The sequence below is a fragment of the Bison bison genome, unplaced genomic scaffold (assembly GCF_000754665.1).
Source record: "Bison bison bison isolate TAMUID 2011002044 unplaced genomic scaffold, Bison_UMD1.0 scf7180017864155, whole genome shotgun sequence".
In the NCBI taxonomy this organism is placed as follows: domain Eukaryota; kingdom Metazoa; phylum Chordata; class Mammalia; order Artiodactyla; family Bovidae; genus Bison; species Bison bison.
Window position 1 is genome coordinate 1,254,779 of NW_011494727.1, and position 11,585 is coordinate 1,266,363.

The 11,585-nt window shown below is 48.3% G+C and overlaps 1 protein-coding gene across 1 annotated transcript in view; it reads left to right on the forward strand.

Annotated features, from left to right (window-relative positions):
* TICRR (TOPBP1-interacting checkpoint and replication regulator) overlaps nt 1–10,518 on the forward strand; it is a 100,789-nt gene extending 90,271 nt beyond the window's left edge. The window contains exons 16-22 of the mRNA XM_010841134.1: nt 1,026–1,116; nt 2,166–2,227; nt 3,507–3,641; nt 4,709–4,866; nt 6,650–8,789; nt 8,903–9,028; nt 9,904–10,518. Of these exons, the coding sequence (XP_010839436.1) occupies nt 1,026–1,116; nt 2,166–2,227; nt 3,507–3,641; nt 4,709–4,866; nt 6,650–8,789; nt 8,903–9,028; nt 9,904–10,016 (2,825 nt within the window). The 3' untranslated portion in view covers nt 10,017–10,518. The remainder of the gene's footprint in view (nt 1–1,025; nt 1,117–2,165; nt 2,228–3,506; nt 3,642–4,708; nt 4,867–6,649; nt 8,790–8,902; nt 9,029–9,903) is intronic.
* Nucleotides 10,519–11,585: the final 1,067 nt, after the last annotated feature.

An 11,585-nucleotide genomic window follows, 5' to 3' on the forward strand; every position in this document is an offset into this window, starting at 1 on the left:
TAGCAGAGAGAGTCCCTTGTGGATGTCTCATTCCCCAGTTTTCACATCCAGACTCTTGGTTATCTTGTCTGCCCCAAGATCACCACCTCAGGCAGCTGATGTTTACAGTTGCTGCTGATTGTTTTTAGTAAATGGCTCCCTGGGAAAAAGTTGTTTGCATTGGACAAGTTCTGAGTCAGGTCAAATAGAGACAGGCCAAGTGAGTGCGATTCTCCAGGGAACTACCAGATAGGCCAAATAGACTGTTATCTGGGAATGGGGCTGTGGAGGAGCTTAGACACCATTTGTTCATCCAGGGGCCGCTGGGCTGTTGGTTCTCAAGGCTGCTGCAGGGCCAGGGAGAGGAGGTCGGGGCCAGGGAAGTTAAAGTTGTGCAGGGCTTGCTATTCTTAAGGAGATACAGCTGTTTTTGTTGAATAACTACTCCTTGGATTACTCCAAACTGGTTAATTTCCAGAGTTCTGGAGCAATTGAGTTCACTTTTGGTCAGTGTTCTCATTCCTTTTATGGGGGAGTTTTTTACCCCACATTCCTGCTGGCATCAGTCCTCTTCCTAGTCATTTTTATGTCCCTTAAAACCAGTCCTCCCATGGTAACTTGTCTGTCTTATGCTATTGAGAAAATTTATACCAGAGCATAAATTAGATTTATCTTTGTATTATCTTAACATTGCATGACATATCAGCATTTTCACATGCCTTAATCATAAATGCAATAATTTAATCATAAATAAAAGAACCACCAACTAACTAGGTGGACAGAAGTATTAGCCCTAATAAGAACTTATTTTTCAGGATCATTATTTTCATTATATTTTATATTGGATTATTTATTGTTAAACTCTAATAGTGCTGATAAACTGTAATGTCTTATTAAGTCAAATCTTATGGTTAGACCTTGGTCCACGAGTCCATTAAGAGCCACTCTGGCTAAGTGTTAAACCGTATTTAAGTTCAAATTGCTTCCATTGCCTTGCTGTTTCTGCTTGGTAAGATTATGTGAAATTTATCCTATTTACATTTTAGGTTATCGCAAGCTGCTGACCAAGAGTGTGGCCGAGACACCAGTACACAAGCAAATCTCTGGAAGGCTGCTTCATAGACAGATCAAGGGCAGGTGAGCGACTTCCTTGTCTAGCTTCTTCATGCTCCCACACAGCCCTCCTCATCTTATGGGCCATGCTTACCTTCTCATGACATTTGTGACCCAGTCTCAACCACATTGCCTATTACCAAAGAGCATTCTGAAAATTCTGTGAGGGCTGGAGAACCATACAGAATGCACTCTGGTGTCCAGCCTCTTTCATTTGGCATAATTATTTTGAGATTTATCTGTGTTGTTGTATATATCAATAGTTCGTTCCATATTATTGCTGAGTAGTATTCTATTGAATGGATATTGCCTAATTTTAAAATCTATTCATGTGTTGACCTGGGGAAGGAGGAAGTCTCGCTGCCAGGCCTGGGATGATCCCAGCTAGGCCTGTTCAGGGGTGTGGTGAGGCCACAGTTTTCCATGGCAATTGGTTTGAGTAGGGCAGCTTTTGCTGAATGTTTCTGTCTTACTTGGCTGCCCCTTTCCTGGTTCTTTGTCTAAAGAGAACTAACTTTGCTCAGGGCAGTTTCTATCTGCACCTCTTGGTGTATTGGGGTTGTCAGCTTGTTGAGCACCTGATCCAAGATCTATGAAGCAAAACAGAAACTCCCAGAGCTCACTGCCCTATGTCTCTTCAGGTCCTGAGGTCCTGAGTCTTCTCTCCACCTTTGAGAGCCTTCTGCTTGCTCTGTATGTAACACCCAGGGTTCTTAGCTGTACATGAGAGCAAGAATAGGGAGAAGTACATCTACTCCTCCTTGTCAAGGCTACATCTGGACATTATTTGTGTGTGGATTTTACACACTTGTGCTCATTTATCTACAGGGTAAATTGTAAGAAGTGAAATTTGTGGATCAAACGGTATACAAATTTAACTTTGTCAAACTGCTTTCACAAAAAAAGTTTTAGCCTTTCACTCTTGACAGTAATGTCTGAGAGTGCCTGCCTACAGTGATGTCATCAAGACCATTTGTGGTCTTTGTTATCTTGTGAGGTGAGAACCTGTAGGTCTGTGATGTGCATTATTTATGAGTGATGCTGACTAGTCCTTGTACCCGCTGTTCCTCAAGGTCCTCTGATCCTGGTCCTGATATTGACGTTGTTGAAGAGTCCCCAGAGAAAGGAGAAGATGGTATTACCTACTTTTGTTTTGTTTGGGGGTTCTGGGCTTTTGTGTTTTCTCTACTTTCTATGACAACTTTTCTGGACTTGTATCCTTGCTCAGCATATCCATTATGACAGCTCTGGGCCCACAGTGTGTATCAGTACATGTTAATTGGTGAATGATCTGTTACACAGAGTGTACTGAGAGTTTCTGGAGAAGAAATATGTTTACATAATAGAAATGGGATTCAGAGTGAACGCTAAACTACTATGTTAATATATGGTACTGTGGGGCTTCCTTGGTGGCTCAGTGGTAAAGGATGTTTACCGCAGGAGACATGGCTTCTGTCCCTGATGGGGAAGATCCCACATGCTGCGGAGCAGCTAAGCCATGTGCCACAGCTACGAGCCTGTGCTCTAGAGCCCGGGAACCACAAGAGAAGCCTGGGCAGCGCAACTAGAGTGGCCCCCGCGTGCTGCAACTGGAGAAAAGCTCATGAAGCAGCAAAGAACCAGCTCAGCCAAAAATTTAAAAACAAACAAACAAACCTTGGCTTATTTTTAAAGTGTACATGAAGGAGGGGTTTCCAAAAACATTGTTTGTTAAATCAAGTAGTTTATTGTAGAAAAATTAGAAAACATAGAGAAGCCAAAAAATTAACATTTGGTAATCCCACAAATCAGAAATACTCTAATGTTTAGCTTTAATAATACTCTTACAGGTGTTGTTTCTATACAAATATGTGTAACATAAGTATGAAAACCATGATTTAAAACTTTTTAATGAAAGTCACACTCTACAAACCTTTTTTATCACTCTACATAATGCTTCAGGGTGGCAGTTCATAATACTTATGCAGGTTACAGTCTGCAGGGGTCGGGTTTTTTGTTTTTTTGGGGGGGAAGTTTGCTGGGGCCACATATCATAGCCCTCTTAGCTTTGTCACACTTCAAAGATCTCAAAACCAAGAGCTTGTTGGAAACCAAGTTTTCCATCTTGTACATGAAAGTGTTAGTCACTCAGTCACGTCCGACTCTCTGCAGTCCCACAGACTGTGGCCCACCAGGCGTCTCTGTCCATGGAATTCTTCAGGCAAGAATACTGAAGTGGGTAGCTATTCCTTTCTCCAGGATCTTCCCGACCCAGGGACGGAACCCAGGTCTCCTGCATTGCAGGCGGACTCTTTACCGACTGAGGCGCCAGGGAAGCCCCTCTTGTGCATGGTGTCACATAGTTCTTACCCATCTCATAGGGGAAACACCGAGCTTGCATTTCTTCTTGGTACTAACTGATTCTGGTCTTACAGTGGTGAGTTTGAGACGAAGTCCTCGAATCAAGCAGTTGGCGTTCAGCAGGACAAACTCTGCTTCCTTCTACTCTGTGTCTCAGCCAAAGTCTCGAAGTATACAAAGGGTTCACTCATTCCAGCAAATGAAGTCAGGTAACACACTTTCCCTGCCTGTCTTCAGAGGTCCACACAAGCTTGGTGGGAAAAGAATGAAATTTGATATTGGAGAAACAGGTCAGGTACAGTAAGTTGCCTATGTATGAACCTTCAGATTGTGAGCTTTCAAAGATGCTAACACGCGTTAGAATGTCTAGTCATGTAAGTTCACGTGTCTGGTATACGTCGTCACGTGCTGCATCCTCTACAAGTGGCTGTATGTGTATGTACTTTACAGCACTGTACAGGGTGTAATAGTACAGTGTCTTTATTTCAAGCCCAGGATGTCTGGAAGCAAGCATAAAAACAGTGGTGATGTAGCTGGCAGTTGTTGCTTGCTGCCAGCTGTTGTACTGTACTTTGCAAGGTACTGTACTCCAAGGCTAAGAATATTTTAATTTCTGTGTGAAAAATACCACAAACCAATTATAATACAGTACTACATAGCCAATTGTGTTAGCTGGGTACCTCGGCTGACTTTGGACTTATGAACAAGTTGGACTTAACGAATGCGCTCTCAGAACAGAACTCTTTTGTATGCAGGGGACTTACAGTATAAATATTTGAGGTTCAAAGTGATGACCAGATGAACAGGTGACCACGGCCACCATTATCAGAATCACCCCTTTGGCTTCCTATGGCTGGCTGTCCGCACTATCCTTGTAGGTACTTCCATTCATTCAAGAAGAAATGACCTGTAATTTCCTCCATACATACATTCAGATACTATGGGAAGGTATCCCCAGGTTGAAGGTACTGTATGACCTTCATTCTTTTATCCATTGTGAACTTGGCTTATCAGATCTATCTTTTATACTTGTCTTTTCAAATTATTTCCGTTGCCCACACCTCCTAACGTAGAGACTGGGCTTGATAATGCAGTCTCACAATGCAATAAAGCAGCACTTGTTACGACTGCTGTCATAATTAGGTGGGATTTCCCCCATTTGCTCCCAAATCGTCATCTTTCTTATATAGACTGGCTGTTTTATGAGTATTGGGTAGGGGGTGAGAGGGCAGGAATTGAGAAAGAATTAAATATTGTCACTGTTTTTGACTTGCAGACCAAAGAGAAAACTCTCCAGTCCAAAGTATTCGGTCTCCCAAGAGACTTCTATTCGGAGCAATGTCTGAGATGATCAGTCCCTCAGAGAAGGGCTCAGCACGGATTAAAAGGCCTTCAGGAAACACTGTGGGTTCTGCAACACCTACAGCCTATCAGGTATAAAATTACTATGATGTTTAAAATAGTATAGTTTGGGGAACATGTAGACATGGGCAAGGAAAGCCACTGAGGCCAGTAAGGAAGAGAAGATAGTAATAGAGATCTGAGGTGGTTGAGGCTGACTTGAACGACTATTGGGTACATGGGCACTTAAGGTAGCAGCTGGACTGAGCGGGTAGATCTCACCTACCTCTTGGGTTCATCTCCATTTATACTGGACACCAGGTCTATATCTGTCTGAAATGAGCAGTAGCATTCTCACCTGTTTGATTGCCCACTCGATCCTGTCACCCATGTTAGAAACCTGGTAGTCATCCTGGACTCCTCTCCTCAGGCCTGGCTAATCCATCCATTCTGCCCATTTTATCGACAGCCTATCTGATACCCATTCCCTCCTCTCCATCCCTTCAGTTCCTACCCGAGTTCACTTCTGCCTGCAACACTTCCATAGCCTCTTGCCTCTCAAATCCATCCCACCCCCAGAGGTTGGTGGGACCTCTGTGACCCCATTGGGTGCTCCTCTGACTACCTCACTGTGCTGGAAGCTCTACAGACTCTGCCCCAAAACCGCTTAGGGGATTGGGGGGACACAGGAAGCTGTGGGGAAGGGTCCATAGGACCGTGTTCCGTCTCCTCCCTGGACAGGCACTCTGACGCCTGCTCACCCATCTCTGCTTCACACTCCACCTTCCCAGCCGCCTCAGGATGCACAGAGCTGCTGTTTTTCACTTTCGTGCCTTTGCTCATATGGCTGTGTGTGCCTCAAGGTTCCTCTCCCGCACTGTCCACCTTGTCTTCACCTGCCGACACCCATTCTTTTAAGACCTGGCTCACTGTCCGTTGCCTGCCCTTCTGTGCTCCCGTATTGTCCCGTGCATGCCCCGTCAGTACATCAGCCCGTGTATTATCATCCATCTGTGTGCTGAGTTGCTTCAGTCATGTCTCTTTGCGACCCTATTGACTGTAGCCCACCAGGCTCCTCTGTCCATGGGATTCTCCAGGCAAGAATACTGGAGTGGGTTGCCATTTCCTCCTCCCGGGGATCTTCCCCTCATCTGTCTATACCCTACATGAAATGCCAACTGGACCAGGACTCTTGAGATAATAAGATTGAACAATAGTTGTCAGACTTCCTTACCTGTTGGAATTAACTGCAATTTTTGCAAGAAGGGAAGTTTTTTTGTTGGGAAGGTTCCTCTCTGAGGTGTTATCTTTATTGCTGTGTATCCATAGGGTCCATGTTTCATCTCCTCCTCCTCCCCCACCCCGGCCTTCTGCACACATTTTGCCTGACGCATATCAGGTACTTAAAACCACCTGTTGAAGGCATGTGGAGAGGGAGGGAGTCCAGGATGACTACCAGGTTTCTAACATGGGTGACAGGATCGACATGTGGTGACAAGTGACAGGTGAATAGCAGCTGACGTGGCTCCTAAAGGTTACTTCAGGCAAAGATCAGGAAAAGACAGCTGTGAGTAGTGAGTGGAGTGATACAGAGGCAAAGCATATTTTCACTGTAGTGTGCAAATTGTTAAAACAATTTGTCTTAGAAGAAATGAAGCTTGGATACAGTGCTTAGTGCTAGAAAGCTGACAAGTAAAATCTGGGTCATGTTTTGGAAGTGGAAACGTGTCCTGTATGAAATCCAATTTATCATTCCTTTGGCTGATGATAAGAAACCTCCCACTGGACTTTTTAATCTTCTTAGAGATCATTAAAACATTTCCGAGACTATAGGTTATGATGTTCAGAGCACTGAAATAAGCATCTTTCTTTACAGACGCCTGAGAAGAGTTACTGGAAGTCCCCAAGCTCTTGTAAAGCCACACCAAGAAAGGTCCCTCGGACACCACAGACTCCACTGCGCACCCCGGAAAGGCTGCAGAAATCCCCTGCGGAAATGACCCCTGCCAAACAGGTCATTTTTAAGGAATTCTTGAAAGACTTATCTCCACATGGCTGGGATTCACCATCGCAACCAAAAGTCACCCCTCGGAAAGGACACTCCCTGGCAGAAGGTGCCTCTTCTCTTGAAAAGGTCCGGAGAACTCCCCAGAGACAAGGTGGTCAGCCCCCCAGATTTTTGCAGAATTCTTCTTGGCCACACTTGGTGGACTCCAGTCCGGAAAGCACCTCCTGTCCAGCAGCCCTGGTTTCATCAACTGCCCCGACCAGGACTGAGTGTCTGACCCCTAACAGATCCTCTGCTCGAGCACCTCCCAGGACAGCAGCCTCGGGGCTCCAGAGACAAGCCGCTTCCAAGGGCACATCTCCAAGTCAGAAACACCAGCTCCCCCAGGGCTCTGGAGCACCCCGGGCAGAGAAGCTGCCGCAGCTGTGGAGTAACAAAGCTGTCAAAACCCCAGAGAGACCAGGGAACGCAGCTCTGACTTTTCCAAAAAGAGCCGTTACCTCTCTTTCATGTGGTATTTCCAAGGAGAGTTCACTTGGGGAATTTCCCATAGCATCTCTGTCCTCTGGACAAGGCGGCTGGCAAGAAGTCCAGAGATCACCCAGTGTCACCACACCTCCCTCCTGTTCTGCTCCCTTGACGCCCCCCAGTGCCTCACAGGTAGCTCCGTCTGACCTCTGGCCCCCTCCGCCCCCTTCCAAACATGGGAAACGGCATAACAAGACCTCAGAAACAGAACAAGACTTCCTGGAGGGCCAGCCTGACAGCTTGGCTGCTCTGAGGGTTGCCATAACTGACAACCCAGCTGCCATCACAGACACTGGAAAGAACCAGAAGGCAGCGACCCTCTCTTCTCCAGCTTCGCCTGAACTTCCAGCTTACCCTGGAACTGGCTTTGGGGGTGACTGGCATACGTCCTCTCCTTTGCTTATTGCAACAGACTCGGACTGTCTCACTCTCCTGGATGAAGCTGAGCACCATGGCCATGATAACTTAAAAAGCAGCATTTCACCCCTGGACGGAGGTGAGGGGTTAAGGATGGGTACGTGTGAGAAGCCGTCTCCGTGTGACCCCAGGATTCTTCCCACCTCTCCTTCCTCTGGACCCCACTCTCCCCTGATGCCCCCCTACGACCCACACTGCACAGCAGACATGAAGCAGTGCCAGGCGGCCACGCAACTAGAGGATCAGCAGGCAGCCCCCTGGCCCTGCGGAGCCCCTGCCAGCCCGCAGACCTATGAGGTTGAGCTGGAGATGCAAGCTTCTGGCCTCCCCAAGCTCCGAATTAAAAAGATAGACTCCAGCTCTTTGCCAGAAGTTGAGCCCCCGCCAAGGGAGGAGAGCTCCCTCCCGGGTCCCAGTGTGCCCAGGGCCAGCAAGTCCTCAGGCAAACCCGAAGCCACCTGCCTGTCGGCCCCCTGCCTTCGCCCCTCGCACAGCACCCCTGGCAAGAGTGGGGGACAGACCTATATCTGCCAGTCATGCACCCCCACCCACTGCCCCTGCGGTACCCCCTCTCCTTTCCAGACAGAAGTTGGGGTTCCTTGGACCCCATCCCCCAAGCACAGTGGGAAGACGACTCCTGACACAATTAAAGACTGGCCCCGCAGAAAGAGGGCAGTGGACTGCAGCCTCGGCCCCTCTGCTGGGAGGAGTGAGGTCAGTTCCGACCTTCCCGGGGGAGTGTCTCCACTGGAGCCGGAGGGCAAGGAGCGAGGCCTGGAACTTGGCATTGGCAGGCCCCCCATCCTGGGGGATTTTGAGCTAGAGGGTGTGTGTCAGCTGCCAGACCAGTCGCCTCCCAGGGACAGCGTGCCCAAGGCTGAGGAGGCCTTCTCCTGGGGACAGTTTGGGTTGGGATCTAGGAAGAGATGCCTCTCTGCTAAGGAGGAGGCTGAACGACAAGTGAAGAGGGCCTGCGATCAGCAGGGAGACTCAGAAGAGCGGTCTCCAAGCACAAGCATTCGCCAGTTGCCCTCCGCGGCGGACGACGAGGTGTTCGTCCCAGGTGAGTTTGCCATGTTGGGCCGTGTGGGCGCGGTGTGACCGAGGGGACACCGGGGGAAGGCTTGGGCTTCCTTGTCAGGGCCGTCGGCTGCGCTGACCATGCCATTGCTCCAGGTGCCACCCCGCCTCCCGGCTGTGCTGTGCGGAGCTGCCTCTCTGCCAGTGGGCTACAGGCGCTGACCCACTCTCCACTGCTGTTCCAGGGGAAGACACCCTCCTCTCAGCGTAAAGACGCCAGAGGTAATTTGTTGGAGGTCCTAGAGACATCACCAGGATCTAATTTCTGTCCTTTGGTTAGCTTGATCTCAAGTTACCTCCGGGGTTTTCAGGCAGTTGAATCTCGGAGGGGTCGTAGAGTTAGGGTGGTTTTATCCCCCGCCTTGTCATGGGCTCCCAGAGAAGTACCACTTTAGAACTTATGTGCTTTGGAACCACCACCACCAAAAAAGAAAAACCCTCAAAATCCTACCAGATTGCTTGAGCTTCTTGAAGACAGTGACAGAAGTGGGCACACAACCACTTACTGCTTGTCTGGGTCCCTGAGGTTGGAGGGGCGAGTGGCCCAAGTGGCAGGTGGTGTGTGTGGAGCCAGCCAGCCGTTTCTCCTCAGAGGTTACACCCCTGGGTTTCTGTCCATTTGGTCTGAAAAAGGCCTGGCTATTATAATCACCCTTCAGACTCTAGGATTCCCCTTGACCCCACCTGGGAAGAATGGGATTGAACCTGTTAACTGCACCACGTAGCTAGAATTGTTGAGGCGGGTGCAGGAGGCGGGGGCCTTCAATGGTTCTCCTCCCTCAAGACCATGATACAAATCATGCGAAATAGCAAAACCCCCACAATCTGAGACAAAAAAGAAGGTGCAGAAAACTGAAGCGCCACAGGTTTTCTGCATTTTCAGTTACTAGTTGCCGTTTGCTCAGTGCTTACAGTAAGAGTAGAGGGCCTGATAAACAGTGTGGGTAATGAATGCTTCCACGGGATGAGCGCGCCTACAAGCAGTGCTGGCTTTCTTAAGTCCATCTCCATGCGTAACTCTCTGCAGGTGAAGCCCACTTTCCTCTGTTGTGTTCTCCGTTATGTCCTGCATGCTAAGTCTTTCCACCTTTTTCTAGATGAGGATGTGGATGTATTTTCCCCCACGGCAGAAGACTCTCCTTTCAGCCGAGCATTCTCCAGGAGACGCCCTATCGGCAGATCTTATTCACGGAAGAAGCTACTCAGCTAGTTAGAACCATCTGGGGGACGTATAACTAAACACTACCGACTTTGCCCGGAGCCACTACACTTCCTCACAAAAGTGCTCTGAGAGCAGTTTTCTCTGGAAACACACGGAATTCCAGATGTGTAGAATAAACGCATTCTTAGTCATATGCCCAGAAACCCGGTCCATCTGAGCCAGGGCCCTGCCAGTCCATTTCTCATATGTAACCCTCAGCTTGCTGCACAGAAATAGGAATAACCAGGGCTTAATGAAACTGAGGAAATTTAAAACATGAAGGTGAGGCCAGTCAGGTCCCCACGGGCAGAAGGAAACTGGGGCCTGGTCCCAAGCCTCTTTTACCAGGATCAGCTCTCAGAGTCCCAGTAGAATGCCTTCAAGTTTTCAAATCCCTTCTCTGGAATCCATCCACCCCCAAGCCCAGCCCTAATCCACCACGCCTGCCTGGCCTTAGTGAGGTGGTATGCTGCTGCTAAGTTGCTTCAATCGTGTCCGACCCCGTAGACGGCAGCCCATCAGGCTCCCCCGTCCCTGGGATTCTCTAGGCAAGAATACTGGAGTGGGTTGCCATTTCCTTCTCCAATGCATGAAAGTGAAAAGTCAAAGTGAAGTCACTTAGTCGTGTCTGACTCTTAGTGACCCCATGGACTGCAGCCTACCAGGCTCCTCCATCCATGGGATTTTCCAGGCAAGAGTACTGGAGTGGGGTGCCATTGCCTTCTCCAAGTGAGGTGGTATAGCTGGTAGTATAACTCAGTGGCAGCCTGGGTGTCCAGAATCAGACAAGGAACTGTAAGGCAGGATCCCATTCCAGCCCCACATCAACAATGACCATGGCAAGTTCAGAGCACTCTGTGTCACTTGTGAAATGGGAGAAGGACCCCTACGTTGGTCCCTCCAGTTGCTATAAGGCTAGGACCCTAAGACAGAGGCAGCACTTGGAAGCAGTGTACACAAAACAAGGCTGTGTTACAGGGGTAGAATAAAGGTTTGCATTCCCTGTGTAACAATAAAATCATCCTTAGCATTTGGTGCATTTCTGTGTAACATTCCAGCCTGAGGTTAAATATGACCATGGTCCAGCTCTAGTGGTTTCCAGAGCAGCCATATCTCAAGGTCGGCCCTGGGAGCTGGCCAGTCCCCAGCACGGTTCCTGTCCTTCACAGGGAAACTCACCTTACCCTGCAGCCCAGCTGGCTGTCAAGTCTAGGCCAGGGCCTTGGCTAACAGCTGATTCAGAACCATCTCACGGTCTCTGAAAAGTTTTCAAGCCTGTTGTGTTTCCAGATCTGAGTCCTACTATGATCTTATAAATAAAACCCATTGTTTTTTCCCTCCAGAGATTATTTTCATTTATTATAAAATGGTTTTCTGAAACTCAAGCCAAAAGGTGGCAGAGAGAGACAGGACGGTGGAGTAGAAGGACTTGAGCTCATCTCCTCTCACATAGCCAGGACATGGAAGCAACCTAGATGCCCATCAGCAGATGAATGGATAAGAAAGCTGTGGTACATATACACAATGGAGTATTACTCAGCCATTAAAAAGAATACATTTGAATCAGTTCTAATGAGA